Genomic DNA, 15614 nt, shown 5'->3' with positions numbered 1-15614 from the left:
GCATCACAGACTTCCAAGACCAAAATCTCAAGAGGTGTCACCCTAGGTCGGCAGTCGGCAAACTTCTGTGAAGGGCCAGATAGTAAGCTCTGAGGGTTTGAAAGCTGAAGCAAAATTGAGGGTACTACAAAAGTACGCTTAAAATAAAAGAGAAAATGAAAATGAGAAAATGAAACTTGTCCCCCTCAGTTAGCAATGCAAAATTCCTTGTTAGCTGGTGGCCACTTAAAAGCAATGGGGCAGACCTGATTGGCCCACGGGTCATGGTTTGCAACCCTGCCCCAGAGCAGAATCTACTGAGCCCCCCTGCCAAGGTCTTGGAAGAGACTGTCCTGACCCACTGCTGGGGCAGACCTGATTGGCCCACGGGTCATGGTTTGCAACCCTGCCCCAGAGCAGAATCTACTGACCGCCCCCCTGCCAAGGTCTTGGAAGTGACTGTCCTGACCCACTGTGACCACTGGGGACCCACCCTCCGCTCTGTAGGGTGTGATGTGAAAGACTGGCGAGCTGTAAAACATTTTGGGTCACTCAAAAAGATCACCCAAAAGTTATAATTGCATTGCCTGGTAGGACACCAGCCAGTTTAGTACATGAAGTTGGCAATCTTATCCAGGGGCCCTCGGGTACAACAGCCCAGGCGGGGCACCTCAATTCGAGGACTTGCCAGTCCACAGGTAACAATGTGGTCAGCGCCCCAGCCTTGTACAGCAGGGAGGCCCAGCTGGTAGCTTGCTTCCCAGGGCCCAGCAGGAAGACAGTGTGGCCTCTTGGAGAAAAGCAAGTGACTTTAGCACTGTGAAGCCAGCAGGGAAGGAGGGGTGACTGGCCTAGCCGAGAAGGAAAGGAAAGAGAGGAGGGAACATTCTTGAAAGTGACAGAACTGCTACCTCTAAAGGACCAAGTTTTTGTTTTTTGTAGTACTGGGGATTAGAACTCAGGGCCTTCGAACTGAGCTACATATTCAATCCTTTTTTAAAATTTTTAAGACAGGGTTTCATTAAGTGCCCAGGTTGGGCACTCAAACTTGAACTCCTCTTGCCTCAGCCTCCCGGAGTACTGGATTAACAGCCATGTGCCACCATACCTGGTTAAAGGACCAAGTCTTACATCCAAAGTGACTGATGCAAGTTGAATTTAAGACCGTTTTTCTGCCCTCAGTGGAAGCAGTGGCTTGTGGGAAGTTGAATTTCAGGATAGAAAAGCAGAGTTAGGTTTCCCTGTGCCAAGCCTGCTGCTCTCCCTCACACACACCTGTGCACAGAGCACATGCACACACCAGCACACACTTCCCCCTACACGACCCAAGCCTGGCACTGAACCTGCACAGTGCCCACATGGCGTCCCCCGGACATCCCCACGCCAGGCTCCCAGGACCCATGCTGGAAACCACTCAGCCCCCGAAGCCGAACCAAGCCAAGTAAAGAGCCAACTCAAAAGAAAACGGGGCAGGAAAACAAAAAGGAGCGTACCCAGCGTGGAATTCAGCGCGACTATGTCTTTCACGCTGGCTTCTGTTAAAAGGAAATGAACAAACAAATAAACACCGACAAATAGGAAAATAAAAATACAATGAAAATAAACAGAGAAGGCTGCTAGAGCCAGCTTTGTCTGAGTTCTACTTGCAAGGCTCCCACCCACCTGCTGTCCCGACTCTGGGGCCACTGAGTGTCCCCACCCTGGGCACAGCCCCACCTCACCCTCCTGGTACTGACCCAGGATCACCAGACCCTCGGGGTCCACCTCGTACTCGACCATGTAGGAGACAGGGGCCGAGCGGTTGGCCACAGACAGCAGCTCCTCCACCAGCAGCGCCCGCACCGTCTCGGGGCTCAGCGTGGGCTGGAGGTGCTCCGGGATTTGCAGGATGAACCAGAAGAAGCAGGTGAGGGGTCCCTCACTAAGGTGGGCGGAGCGAGAGGTGTCGGGCGTTAGTCCCTCCATCTGATCCCCACCCAGAGCCTGCTGTCCCACCCCACAGGTGGACCGAGCACTTCCTAGGACCCTGGCACCTCCACACCGGGGCTGAGCTTCGAGCTGTGGTCTGCGCAGTGAGTGGCAGAACCACATGTGGATAGGACGGGCCCCTGGGGCTCGCTCTCAAGCTGCCCTCCCAACCCGGTCTCCCCTAAAGCAACCAGACTCCCTGGGCCCAGGCCTGGGGCAGGGCAAGCCCTGCTGCAGCCCTGCATTCAGGATTCTGCAGACAGGTAACCCCAGCTCACGAGGGGTCACCCCGGGAAGCCCAGCCCCTGCACTGCGGCCTGGCATCCCCGTTCTAAGGTCAAGGGCGTTGCATCCGAGGCTGACACCCCCACTCTCTGGGCCTGAGGTTCTAGCGGGGGCGGGTAGGTGGGGCATGGGGACCACTCACCCGAAGGAGTAGACGGAGCTGGAGTTGTAGTAAGTGCCCAGGCGGGTGCTACCAACGAGCTCTTTGAGCTGCAAGGAGGGACATGACAGCCCAGTGGGGGGACTCTTCTTGGGGACAGCAGGACTTTTGAAGTCCCTTTCCACCTGTGTCCTCTGCTCCTCCCGGCTTGACTGTTCCCCCACAGCAGCTCTCAGCTCCAGCTGAGGCCCCTCTGCCCCAGCCAGAGAACCTTGGTTGGGTCCACCCCAGCAGACCTTGTACCAGGAAGTAAGGCGAGTGGTTTATTTGGAGGTGACTTGTGGCACAGAGTCGGGCAGGGGTGGGACCTTGACAGTGTCCAGGACACCGCAGTGCCTTCCCTAAGGCAAGAGGCAGGAGTAGGGGTCAATCCTAGCACCCCACCACCCCCACTGTGGAGTGGAACCCAGAGCCTCATCAGCGCTACTCAAGGTCTCTAGCACTGAGCCGTACTCAGGCCCACAGTCCCCGGACATCTGACCGTGCATCGGCCGCACAGCCCGGACCCAGGCAGCAGGTGGCCTTCCGGGTGCCCCATCGGCTGTGCCCCACCCTCGCTCTCCTCCCTCCGCACCATCCTTCCTTCCCTACCATCCTCTGGGCTTTGGCAGCCTCACTGCGGAAGGTGCTAGACTCCCGGCGGGCGAGGTCCTGGGAGAAGTGGCGATTGAGCACCCGGAGGCTGCCGGCGTACACCTGGCTGACCGTCCCCTCGGCCCTGTACCCTGTCCCGGAAGGAAGTTCAGGGTGACCAGGGAGCGGACGGGAGGCTCCCGCCACTCGCTCCTCCTACCACCCAGGCCCTCAGCATCATCCTCGCCGCCACCACCACCACCACCACCACCACCACCACCAGCGGCGGCCTGCTCCCTGGTGGTCGACTCTCTCCCCATGGCCCTTCAGAGTCTGATTACAAACCGGCTCCAAGGTGGCCCCCACATGGTGACCCCGGGGCACCCAGTGAGAGGCTGACATAGTGAGCGACCCAGGGCACGGAAGCCACCCAAGCCAGGACACCCACACAGGCCTGGAAAGTCAGGGTCATAGGTTGGCCCCTCTAGGCACCAGGCTGTCCAAGTGCCCCATGTAACATGCACTGGAAACCTCACAGGGGACAGTGCCAGATAAGACAGGTGTTACTCCAGCAATCACACCACATAAGGGATCTGTCTGTTGGGAATGACATCAAGAAGCACAAGGAGCTACTGAAGGACGTGACACAGGAAACAGGCCTGGACACAGTGACCTCCAGCCGGCAAGTGAGAACTGGGAGAATCTAGATCGGAAAGAGAGATGGGGAGGGGAGTGATGGGCTTACAGCATGTGCAAAGGCCCTGAGGCCGAGGGATTGTGATAAGGACCAGGACTAAGAGCTGGCGAGACTGAGACTGGAGCAGTTAGAGAAGGGAAGGAGCAGCAAGAGGGTAGGTTGTGCTGGACCCAAGCTGGAGTCCTGACAGAGGAGCAAAGGAAACCATGGAAGGTTTGAGTCAGAGATGATGCCACCAGCTTTCCATTTTACAAAGACTATTTCAGGGCCAGGGATTTAGCTCAGCGGTTTGGTGGCCTGCCTCGCAAGCACAAGGACCCGAGTTCCATCCCGGGTACCAAAAAAAAAAAAAGACTATTTCAGCTGATGTAAAGAGCACAGATTCAGATCAGGTGTGGTGCGTACAGGTAATCAAGATAATCACCGTGAGTTCAAAGCCAGCCTGAACTACTTGGCAAGACTCTGTCTCAAAAAAAAAAAAATTCCATAAATATTTACTGAGAACCTGTAATGTGCATAAACGGGTCTGAAGTGCTTGGGAATATATCCATCTATCGATGAACAAAGCGAAAAGGAAACACTCAGACCTTAAGAGCTTGTCTCCTACCAAGAAAGAAAATAAACAACAGAGCACCAAGGTATGCGTCAGCGGGGACAAGGGCGTGAAATCAGGGGCTGGGAGTGGGCGGCAGCACGGAGGCCGGGAAGCAGGAGGTGGCGTCTGGTGTTGGATGTGGTCGGGGCAGCAAAGAGAGACGGAACGGAAGGAGAGCAGCCTGTAGCCGAGGAGAAGGCAGTGCACAGTGGTCCAAGGCCTTGAGCAGAGGTTTTCCGGACGAAGGCAGCAGCTCTGGCTCCGTGCAGAGCTGGGCACCAGAGGTAGCCGCGTGTAGCAATGGCGACCGTGACAATGGCTGTTGGAGTTGGGTGGGCTAGGGGTGGGCTGTAAAGGGTGCAGAGAAACAGGGAGACGTTGGCAGGGGCACACAGACCGAGCTGCTGCAGGACAGAGGGGCTCCCTGATGGAGCTCCGCCATTATATGGGCGAGGGAGTGGGCCTAGAGCCTGGGGGTAGGGTGGAGGGTCCCATAGTGCAGCAGGACGCAGGGATGGTGGACTCGCCTGAGCGGTTGGTTTTCTCACAGGGTAGGTGGGCAGAGCAGGGCTGGAGGAGCGAGAAGAAAATATTAAATCCCCTGAGAGGGTAGGAGAGGGCAGGACCAAGGAGACACAGTCAGTTCTGTGCTGGCCCACGTGCCCTTCCTGAGGGGCACGGCGAATCTCCGACCCAGTGCCCAGTACGTGCAACCAATCCCGCCTGGCAAGGAGGAGCTGCCCAAGAGCACCCCGGTGCCTCCTTCGCCCTTCACCCCTCCAGGATGGCTTTACCCAGGTGAGTCTGGGGACCCCCTCCCAGAGCTGCAGAGAAAGACAGTTGGCAGATCCTGTGGCCCAGTGCTCTGGAGTTTACCCTGAAGACTAATTACCCTGCGACCTGAAGAGGCCTCCGCGCCCGTGCTATTTGGGGTGCTGGCTTCCTGCCAGTGGTCAAGTGCACACAGCATCCGTTCCCGGCAGAGTTGCCTGCTCTGAGCAGCGTCCGTGAGTCACTGCGAGTGCTCAGACCCGGGAATTCCAGCCCCGTTACCCCGGGTTTCAGGTCCCCCTTCTGAGCAGCTCCAAAGTGGGCCCCTCAGGTCATTCCAAAGGGCCTGAAGTTCCACTGTGAGGCTTAGTACTAAGAACACTGTGCAGTCAGGTGCAGGGGATCGTACCTGCAGTCTCAGCCACTCAGGAAGCTGAGGCAGGAGAATTTTGAACCCAGCCTGGGTAACTTAGTGACACCCTGCCTCAAAGGTAAAAAAATAAAAGACTGGGGATGGAGCTCAGTGCTAGAGCTCCTCTAGGTTCAACCCCCAGTACTGAAAAAAAATGAATCCACTAAGTTGAAAACATATAAACAGGTAGGCTGAACATGGTGATATACACCTATACTCCAAGGTACAGTACTCGGGAGGCTGAGGCAAGAGGATCACAAGTCTGAGGCCAACCTGGGTAACTGAGTGAGATCGTGTCTCAAAATAAAAATTTTAAAAGATCTGTGGATGTAGCTCAATGGTAGAGTGTCTACCTAGCGTGTTTGAGGACCTAGGTTCAATCCCACCACCACCACCACCCCAACAACAGGCCCTATCTGACCTTTTCGGGCTGTTAGCGGGAAGCTCTAATCACCGAGGCAGACTGGGTTGTCCCTTCTGTGGCTTCCTCTCTCCTGGCGTGGGCAGGCTGTGTTATAACCACTGCGTGTGTCCCCAGAACCTAGCACAGCCCGTGCAGGGAAGGTGCCCAGCACCGGGCCAAGGAAGGGATGAAGTCTGAGAATACGCAGGGAGGTTCAGTCTGGCGCACGGTGCTCAGTTCTTTTTCCAGCCTGTCCTAAGAGCCGGAGGGAGAGGCGTCTCCAAGTTTTAGGGAAACCTCCAGTAGACGTCCAAAGCATCTGAGTAATGACCATGTGGGGTTCGGGTTCACCGGCCCAGCTGCCCCAGGGGCCAACACAGGGCCGCGCCATCCGGGAGGGAGGGCCATGCCACAGACCCAGCAGAGGTCCCGCCTGGCTCCTCTCCTCCCCTCCCATTCACAAGGGGCCCTGGAGGCCCAGAGCTGCCCGAGAGCACCAGGCTGAGTGAGCAGAGGCACTAATTGGTGACAGGCACCGCCCAAGCCCTGGGCATATCCAGGCTGGTTCCGAGAGTCATGAGCTCACACTCGGCAGCTGGCTGGAGCTGAGAGCTGGGCACTGCCGCAGAGGCCCAGCAGCATGCCCACCTCAGGCTGCGGAGGAGGCCAGCGAGGGGGGCACCTTGTCAAAGCCGCACAGGGAGTGGCCAGGCATCTCGAGCCTGGGATCCTGCTCTTCCCCCCCATGGTCCTGCCTTCTCCCCTGAGCCTCTCCCTAACCCTTACCTAGGAAATACCAGAGCATCACCCCCGCCGAAGCCAGCACCACCAGGGCCAGCAACAGGGGCGCCAGGCGCATGTAGTCTCGGGCTTTCCTCTTGGAGGCCTTGAACATCCCCTCGGGCTCTGCTTCCTCACCGTCGCCGCCATCGCCCTGCCCGCCAGCGACCTGGGGGGCCTCGGCCGTGGGCATCCTGAGGGGAAACAGAGCACAGCTGGAAACAGCCTGACATTCGCAGGGAGCCTCGGCCGATCCCCGCGGGAGGGTGACGACCGCAGGTAGCTGTGCTGCCAGAGGTAGGTGCTGAGCCGGCTCGCAGTGACAGTGAGGGTGAGTGGGCCAGAGCAGCCCCAGAGAGCAGCAGCTGGGCTGGCTCCTGGGTTGGGCTCACTTTGCACAGCTGCCGCCCTCCGCAGAGGACTGGAGGTGCTGGCTCCTGGCCACCCGGAGGCGAGGCCCCAGACTGAAGCCGGGCACTGGCTGGGGATCTATCCTGTCACCCACGGCTTCCCTGCAAAGCTGATGCCCCAGCCGAGCCAGAGCTGCACTGGAGGGGCCCTGTACCTTCCCGGCGTCCGGTCCCCAAGGTCTCCTGACCCTCCGGGAGCCTCTGGGGCCCGAGGAAGGGAGCACAGTTAATACTCCCTCGGTGCCCTCGGGTGACAACTCCTTAGCATTTAACCCTCACTTTGTCACCAGAGTTGTGGGCCCATTGTCCCCATGCCATCTTCTCATCCCACTCTGCATGGGACCTTCTCACACCTTCTCTCACTTAAATCTCCGATCAGCTCTCCCACCCTCCATCAGACAGACGAAGAAACTGAGGGCATTCTAGCAACAGCTCAGTCCGGGGCTTTCCGAGCTTCTTTTTCCCAATGTGATTTCAATATCTGGCAGATAAAAAGAGCCAAAGCCCAGAGAGGTTAAGCCTCCTGCCCAAAATCACACAGCAGGTGAGTGAGGACTGAGTCCAGGTGTCTGTCTCTCTGCTCTTTCCCAGACTCAGGGATGCCTCCTATCAATGAGCTGTTAGCTAACAAACCATGATTCAGTAGCATCTGAATGTCACCCTTCTTAGTGCTCCAGTCTGGTGCTTTATTTTCAGACTCACCCAAGCAAACTTTGCAGCGTCCGGCCTCTCGGGCACATTCTCCACAGGACAGAGAAGCCCTTTGCGCTCACCCACAGGACGAATATTCCAGACCTGAAGGCGTCCATTGCCTCTGACCCGTCATTGCCACTGCAGCTTTAAAATTCACCTGGGTTCAAGCCCTCCCACCTGGCCCCCTGGCTCGCATCCGGCTGGCTCCCTGGCCCCTTCACCCCTCCTCCAGTTGGCACCTGCCCTCCAAAGCATGGCCAAGATCTTCAGTGTCCAGCTGCTGCCCACCTTCTCTCGGAACTTACCATCTGTCGCGCATCACCCTTGGGGCCCATGTCACCCTGCCTGGACCTCGGGGCCTCTTCCCAGGCCAGGCCAGTCATGGGTTCCAGGGCTCTGGGACCCCTCTTCCCCTGGGCAGCCTTTGATCAGATGAACAGTGTGCCTGGCACTGGGTCCCATCTCTGTCCTCCTTTAAAAGGCTGACCCTGTGGCTGGCCACTTCTGGAGTCCCTTGGGCACTCAGCATGAGCGGCGGAGGACAGGAGGAACACTGAGAGCAGCCAGGGCTCGGCAGTGCTTTCTCCTGCATTCGCTGCCTCTGGAAAGTGGGACTTGGGTGGTGTCCTGACCCCCGGAGACCCAGATTCCAGGGCAGAGTCACCCTGCTTTTGCTGAGCACCCATATGGATCCAGGCTTGTGCAGGGGTGAGCAGAAACCTCTTCCCATCCTCTAGAGGGTCCCACCCAGCAGAAGAGAAGGCGATGGCCACACCATCTCATCTCCCTTATTATTCAACAAGCACCTCTCCTGTTGTTCCCAGGGTCCAGCAGGTCCCACCTTCCAAATGCCCCCAGAACCCACATCTCCCACTGTTACCCACGCCACATCGCCCGTCCCCTGGACTCCTGTGACAGTCAGTCCCCTGCAGCAGCGAATCCCCACACGGCCACCAGAGCAATGTCTTCGCCCTGTGCCGGCTTGCGAGGCCCACGTGGCTGCCGTGACCGTCCAAGAGGCCCCTGCTTGTCTCCGTGTCGCCTTCTTCCCTCTGCTGCAGCCATACTCAGCTCCTTGCCGGCCACCAACACACCCACCCCACAGCCTTGACACTTGTCCTTCCTCGGCTTGGGATGCTTTTTCCTCAGGTTACCTCATGACCTGAGCCTTTACCTCCCCCAAGTCTTGGCTCAGATGTCCCCCTTCCCCTCTCTGCTGAACTCCTCCTAACAGCCCTTCCCGAGAGCCACACTGCATGAAACGCTCATGGGTCACCTGTCGCCACCCACTTCTCCAGCCTCCTTCCTCCCTTGCCGACTCCCCGGGCTGTGACATTGGCCTCCAGGGAAAAGGACAGAAGCCTTGATGGACGCAGCCCTGGACAGAGTGTCACTTGGGCCTGGAGCAGTGTGAGTTCACGCTCACTGCGGAGCTCTCCGCTCGGCCCGTTCAGATGTGGCCTGTCCGCACTCAGCTGTCCCTTCAGCTCACAGTGTCCACGGTGGGCATCCTCTCTCCCCTGACCTTGAGCCCCTGGAAGGAGGGACTGTGCCCCTATTACCATGGCAACCTTCTCACCTGCTGTGAGCACTTGGGCCCCACCCCGGCACCTCCCCACCACTTCCCCCTGTCCTCCTGCCCGTGGTGGGTCCTGTCTGCCCACTGGAGGCTGCAATCCCTACCCCCAGCTGTGCAGCAGCTTCTGCCCAGGCAGTGCTGCAAACCGGGATTCATTTCCCCTCTGGAAGCCTGGCGTGTGTGCTCTGCCTCATCTATTTAATGACCGGGGAAACTAAGGTAGGTGAAATCCCTCATCCAGAGCCCACGAGGGATCCTGAGCCTGAGGAGGTCCCTGCCGTGAGCTCTTGCAGCTGTGGGTCCCTGCGTTGGGAGAGACTGGAGGGGTCCCCGCCACACACACAAATGCACTCAAACTCACACAGAGATAAAAACGGGCCGAGGGACACACACATGCCTGCTCACAACACAGACTCAAGGTGCACACCCCTGCTCACGCACACATGGACACACGTACAAGCACGCAGCCCACTCAGCCTGAGAGCCAGAGTCCTGTGCAGGACTTTAGGTCTGCCTGGCCCCCCGGACGTGGAGAGAGGCCATGCCGTGTGAGGAGGTCAGCCCGGGAGATCAGGCCTCTCCCACGCCTGGCCCTGGAATCCCAGGCCACCCGGCACCAACACTGTGCCCTTCCGGTGCCAGTACCTTCTACACAGCTAGCCCTGCCCTGCCCCCGCTCTGTCACTGGTGCCCCTGCTCACTCTCTGGCCAGTGAGGCCCACAGGCCTGGCCTCAAAGCAGGGCAGATGGCTCAAGGCCGAGAGAGCCGGTTTGGCTGTCAGAGGGGACACTGTCGCCGTGTCATTCATGGGTCCCTATCCCTGGTTCCTGAGTCCCCCGCTTACCTCCTGGAGTGGCAAGGGGGTGGCGGTCCTGCACCCCGACCTCAGGAGCCGCTGTTTGTCCAGGCCAAGGTTTCCCCACCCCCACCAGGCTGGCCTGAGCTGGATCAATGGCCCAGAGCCATGGCTGGGGTATCTGGCCCTTGTCCTCTGTGGCCTGTGGCCCCAGGCTCCATGGGCCTCCTGCCGGGTCCAGAACAGCACTGGGACTGAGTGCAGGTAAACAGGCAGGAGGCAGAGACAGAGAGTGCCCGCCCCACTCTGCCCGCCCCGCCCCGTGGGCACCCCAGAGGCTGGTGGGCAGGTGCGGGAGACCTGAGCTCTCCCCCGGGGCTGTTGCCTGGTGACAGTCCTGCCTGGTTACAGCCCCTGTCCCCAGGAGCATGAGTGTGGGGAGCTGAGGATTGGGGGCTGTATGGAGGCCTATGCAGGTAGAGCAGGAGCTGCTTACCTGGACAGGTGAGATGGCAGAGTTCCTGGTGGAGAGAGAAGGAGGTGGGGTTGTGCACTCCAGGGTTGGGAGAGGAGAAAGTGAAGGTGGGGGAAGGGTTTGTGCCCTTTTCCGTGTAGCTGGGAATTACAGTATTGGAATTATAGTACTACCTTTCACTACGGAGCCCACTGTCCATCATGGTGACCTTGGACCACGTGTGGGCCTCAAGCACTTTGGACACAGACAGCGTGAGCGGAGCCGGGCTCAGGAGTAAGATGTCCTAACATGAGCCTTGGCTGTCAACTTGATGGCCGAGAGAAGCCTAGGAGGTGAGAAAAGCACCCCTCTGGGAGTGTCAGTGTGGGCTGCGGGAGTGTGGGCCCCAGCCGCTTCTGTCTGGCTCTCTTCCTGGGCCCTCTGCTTTCTGTTGCCAGGAGGGGGCAGCTCTCTTCCTCCATGCCCTCCCTCCATGCTGTTCCTGCCCTAGACCCAGCAGCGGGTGGACTGAAACCTCAAAAGTTGTGAGCCACGTGAAACCTTTCTTCCTCCAAGTTCCTCTCAGCGACGTGGTCACAGTGATGGGAAGTTGACTGATACACACGCAGGCCAGGCTTCTAAGACTCGTTCAAGAGCAGAAATGATCTCCATAATCATCTTTATGTTGACTTCATGTTAACATGGTGACATTTCCCTAGCTTGGGTTAAGTCAAATGTATTATTAAAATTAATTTCATCTGCTTTTCCACATTTTAGTGTAAATACCAGAAAGCTTACCCTGCAGTCGTGGCTCACGTGACAGTTCTAGGGAACAGCACTGCTGCGGGGATGTGGGTCTGACCCGAGCGTGCACCAAGGCAGGCGACACAATGAGGATGTCCCGGCTCGTGCACAGCCTGACAGGCACCTGTCATGGTAAGGGGCTGACTGTCCACCTGTGTGTCCTGAGGCCAGAATGCGGTATGTGCAGCCAAAGTATGTGTGTGTGTGTGTGTGTGTGTGTGTGTGTGTGTGTGTGAGCAGCGTATGGTGGAGATGTGTGTACAATGGAGCTGTGTATGTGTACACAGGGTGAGGGTAGGGGTGTACACATTAAGACTGTGTAAAATACAAGTTGTGTAATATGTCTGTGGCATGAAGTGGGGGTGAGTGGAGCACAAAGAGAGAGAGAGAGAGAGAGTGTGTGTGTGTGTGTGTGTGTGTGTGTGTGAGCTCAGTGGGGAACACATATTTGTGGGGTCTGGGGTATGAGTATAAGGTGTAGGGTGTGCATAAGTGGGTGTGTGGAGCCTGAGATGTGTGATGTGTGTGGTGTGTGTAGAGTATGCAGTGTGTGTGGAACGTGCACTGTGTGAGAACAGGCATGCATGGTGTGGAGTGTGCAGCACGTGGGTGCTGGCCTGCAGCTGGGGAGCTGGGCTCAGATCCCTGATTCTCCACCGGCAGATGCAGGCCTCATTTGACGGCCAAGGAGAGGGACCAGGAGGCGCAGTTTTGGGGCAGCCAGTCAGGCCTGGGGCGGGACACCCCTGACCCTCGCTGACCCTCGGAGGTGTGACCCCAGCCCCAAGGCTCTTCCAGGCCACCTCCTCTCTCCCTGGGCCCTGGACTCAGTAGCTCCTGAGGGACAGGATCTTGGAACAGGAGCAAGGACGGTGTGTGAGCAGGGACAAAGACAGCCTGAGCCCTGCCTCTGTGCCCCTCCTGCCCCGGAAGTTCAGGTGGCCCAGGCCCAGGCAGGCCAGCAGCTGGACGGTCCAGATGCAGATATTTCACAATTGATGTCCTCTGTCCCTGACACCCTTCCATCAATAAGCCAGGTCTGGGGGAGGGGCTGGCCCCAGAGGACAACAGGGGACACTGCAGGAGGCACTAGACACTGGGCAAGGGCTTTCTGGGGCCACAAGAGTGACTCTGTGGTCTGGGCACCCGTGTTCCTGCTCACGTGCACACAGGGGACAAAATCTATACCTCACACCAATGCTGACCCTTAGTATGCCCAGGTCCCCAGAGTCAGACAAACCACTTGGAGGCCTGGCCCATGTGGATTGTAGGCCAGGTGACACCGCAGGATAGGGGTCAGCATGCCCACCACTCAAGTGGCAAAGATCTGGTCAGTGTCGGGAAGCCAGAAATCCCAGTCCCCCACCACCTGCTAGGGACCAGACAAGATGAATCCCCTGCCTGGGCTGCTCTCTGCGGCCTTGGAACAGGGGACAAAGCTGGGTTGTTGAGGGCAGAAAGATGTCAGGTGGCTCCGACTCCAGTCTGACTGGTTACCACGTAAAGGAGGTGACAGAGACTTGCCTGAGGGGAGAGCAGCCTGAGCGGTGGAGGTGAGGTCAGGTGGTACCAGACGCAAGGTCAGAGCAGGGTTCCTCGTGCCCACCGGAGGCTGCTGGACCCAGACATGCAGTGTGCAGAACCATCAAGACGGTGCGCTTGGTCACAGCAGGTTCAAATTTAGTATATGTGCTGCCGAAGCGAGCACTTTTTTTTTTTTTTTTTTTCTTTTTCTCAGTACCAGGGATCGAACTGAAGACTTTGTGGTTGCAAGGCAGGCGTGGTCCCGGCCCCAGTCACAGCAGGTTCAGCAAACACAGGGGGTGCTCAGAGAGTCAGCATCAAGTAAACACTGGGCACCGCCTCCTGCTTGGGTGTCTGGCGCCCTTCCTGGCTCACAGCACTCAGGACAGAGGACAGTACGGAGGGCGGCTCTGAGGAACAAGAATCCATCAGAACACAAGGCATGACAGGATGCTCCTGGGTACAACCCCTAGGGGAGACGGAGAGAGGGAGACAGAGAAGAAGCAAAGCAAAGTGTGTGTTAGTTACGTTTCTCTCATGGCTGAGACAAAACACCCAACACCCAAAGTTAGAGGGGAGGGGGTTTATTTGGCTTACAGTTGGTAGAGGTCTCAGTCCGTGATCAGCCAGCTCCAAGGCAAGGACGACAAACAGGCAGAGCAGAAATAATGTGGAGCACACGAGGCAGCGAAGGTAACAAGAGCGCTAACAGCGTCTCCCTGTCCCTTTTGTCTCATCCAGACTACTTCAGGCGGGCAGCACTCACACCCTTCATCCTAGTGCCCTTGAGCCTGGCATTGCATCATGAATCAGTGCCAGCCTCACACACTCTAGGTCAAGCCTATGCCACATGAGGCTTTGGGGGGACATCCAGACCCAAACCAGAACAGCGTGACAATAGTGTGTTGCTGGAGAATGAGATCTCAAGGAGTCCCCACATGGTGGCCTGTCTTCCCCCATCTATGCAGGGATTCAAGGTCCCTAAGGCTCTCTGGGCCTCCCGGCCAGGAGTTCCCCAACCCTCTTAGGAATCAGGCTGCACAGCAAGTGAAGGTTCGCCTGTTTTTCCAGCCATCCCCTCCTCACACCGCCACTCCTGTGGGTCAGGGGCAGCAGTAGATTCTCCTAGGAGTGCCAACCCTGCTGTGAAATGCACACGTGGGGATCTAGGCTTGGGCTCCTCTGAATCATCCCAAAACCACCACCCTCCCTGTGTGGAAAATTTGTCTGGTGCCAAAAAGGTGGGGGACCATAAAGGTTCTGGGCCGTAAGAGCCCTATGGTTCTAAGATACACCTGGCCAGACCCAGGACTGGTCTCATCTCCATTTCTCCCATTTACAGGTGAAAAGGTAGCGATCCAGGGAGCAGGGGTACTTGCTCAAGGTCTCACAACTCAGAGCCCCCTTGTCCTGGCTCTGTGTCTGCATCTCCCTCCCTCCCTGTCACCCCTCACCCCCCCGTTCTGTCCCAGCCCTGGGTCTAGCTCTGGTCTCTGTTCCAAGGCACCACCAGGGGATGCTGTAGGCCCAGGCCTGCCTGCCCTCATCCCCGGTGGTCAGGGTGGTCCAAGCCATCCAGCCCCCTCAAATCTAAGTGTTTAACTTGAACAGGGCGGTGTACACAGTAGGAGCTCAATAAATACATCAGTGAATAAGTCATGGGTGTCCAGCGGCAGGGTGGGCTGTCAGACATGTCACATTAAGTCATTCCTCTCAGCACCTTGCCTGGGATGTTAAAAGGCCACAGAGTCAGGGGTGGCAGCACACAACTACAATCCTAGTGCTCTGGAAGTGTGAGGCAGGAGCATTCCAAAATCAAGCCTCTCCTGGGCAACTTTGAAACTTAAGGAAACCCCATCTCAAAAATTAAAGATTAAAAAGAAAAAGTTAAGGCAGAAGTTGAGGGAAGACCCCGATAGGAAATCTGGTGGATGTCTTTAATCAAGGTGGGCTCCTCTTTTCTTCTCACAGAGCAGACTGCCTCAGCCTAATGGGAGCTCAGAGAGGACACAGCCCCTCAAGCTGCCTCACAGATTGGGAGACAGAGGCTCAAAGGGGCCAAGTGGGACAGGGCTGGCACAGCAATGCCCTTGACCTTGGGCTGGTGGCAACTAACTGGACTTGAAGGGTAGGAGGAAGACCCCACAGCCTTCCCTTAGCATGTGTTAGCCCTCCTAGAATGCCATCTTCAGAGAAGAGTCGCACCCCAGGCTGGGGGAGAGGAGCCCGAGGTTGGAAGGAGGAGCTAATAGGAGCTCAGCCTGCAGCGGGGTCCAGGCAGCCTCTGCCCCAAACAGCAGCTCCGAGAAGGCAGAGACCACCAGACGCTAGCCAGAGGGTCGGCTCTTCAGCTCCTGCAGCCAGTGGGCCGCGTCATCACAGCGTAGTCCCCGCGTCTGCCTCCTGCCGCCAGCTGGTCTCTGCTAGGCAGGCGCCCATGGGCCAGGCATCCTGCGGTGGGTTACAGGTGAGAAAACTGAGGCGGGGAAGCTCTGCACTTGCCAAGGTCACAGCTGGGCGGCAGCAGAGCCAGGATTTAACCCAGGCTGCCTGGCTCCAACGCGAGGGCCGTAACCAGTGCACTGCCCTGGCCCAAGGGACTGCAGGGTGTTCCATGCCCTGCACACCACCGGCCTCTTTAACTGTGCTGAGCGAGTGAATGAATAACAGAATGAATGAATGAGCTCCTGTCTCTCCGAGGACCCTCCAGCCTCCCTCCCGGGTGGGACC

General features: G+C 57.7%; 1 protein-coding gene and 1 long non-coding RNA gene across 5 annotated transcripts in view; one reads left to right on the top strand and one right to left on the bottom strand.

Annotated features, from left to right (window-relative positions):
• Tmprss6 (transmembrane serine protease 6) overlaps positions 1–10367 on the bottom strand; it is a 30187-nt gene extending 19820 nt beyond the window's left edge. The window contains exons 1-6 of one of the 3 annotated variants that reach the window (XM_010613503.3): positions 10151–10367; positions 6630–6817; positions 2984–3117; positions 2375–2442; positions 1716–1900; positions 1473–1514 (exon numbers count right to left, since the gene is read on the bottom strand). In XM_010613503.3, the coding sequence (XP_010611805.1) occupies positions 1473–1514; positions 1716–1900; positions 2375–2442; positions 2984–3117; positions 6630–6816 (616 nt within the window). In that variant the 5' untranslated portion in view covers position 6817; positions 10151–10367. Of the gene's footprint in view, positions 1–1472; positions 1515–1715; positions 1901–2374; positions 2443–2983; positions 3118–5861; positions 5982–6629; positions 6818–10150 lie in introns of those variants that run through there. The other 2 variants (XM_019206065.2, XM_019206066.2) reach the window with 2 other exon arrangements.
• A 53-nt stretch (positions 10368–10420) lies between these two features.
• Positions 10421–15614, top strand: LOC104854877. 2 transcript variants are annotated; one of them, XR_778234.1, is made up of 5 exons: positions 10421–10606; positions 10745–10909; positions 11334–11492; positions 14856–15351; positions 15585–15614. It is a non-coding gene; the product is annotated as an uncharacterized LOC104854877 (long non-coding RNA). The 2 variants fall into 2 exon arrangements; XR_778232.1 differs by having other exon boundaries at positions 14856–15608.

Source organism: Fukomys damarensis, unplaced genomic scaffold (genome assembly GCF_012274545.1).
Source record: "Fukomys damarensis isolate Sample0158 unplaced genomic scaffold, DMR_v1.0_HiC HiC_scaffold_19, whole genome shotgun sequence".
NCBI lineage: Eukaryota > Metazoa > Chordata > Mammalia > Rodentia > Bathyergidae > Fukomys > Fukomys damarensis.
Note: the sequence above shows the minus strand (reverse complement) of the source record. Positions and strands in the feature narration are given on the sequence as shown.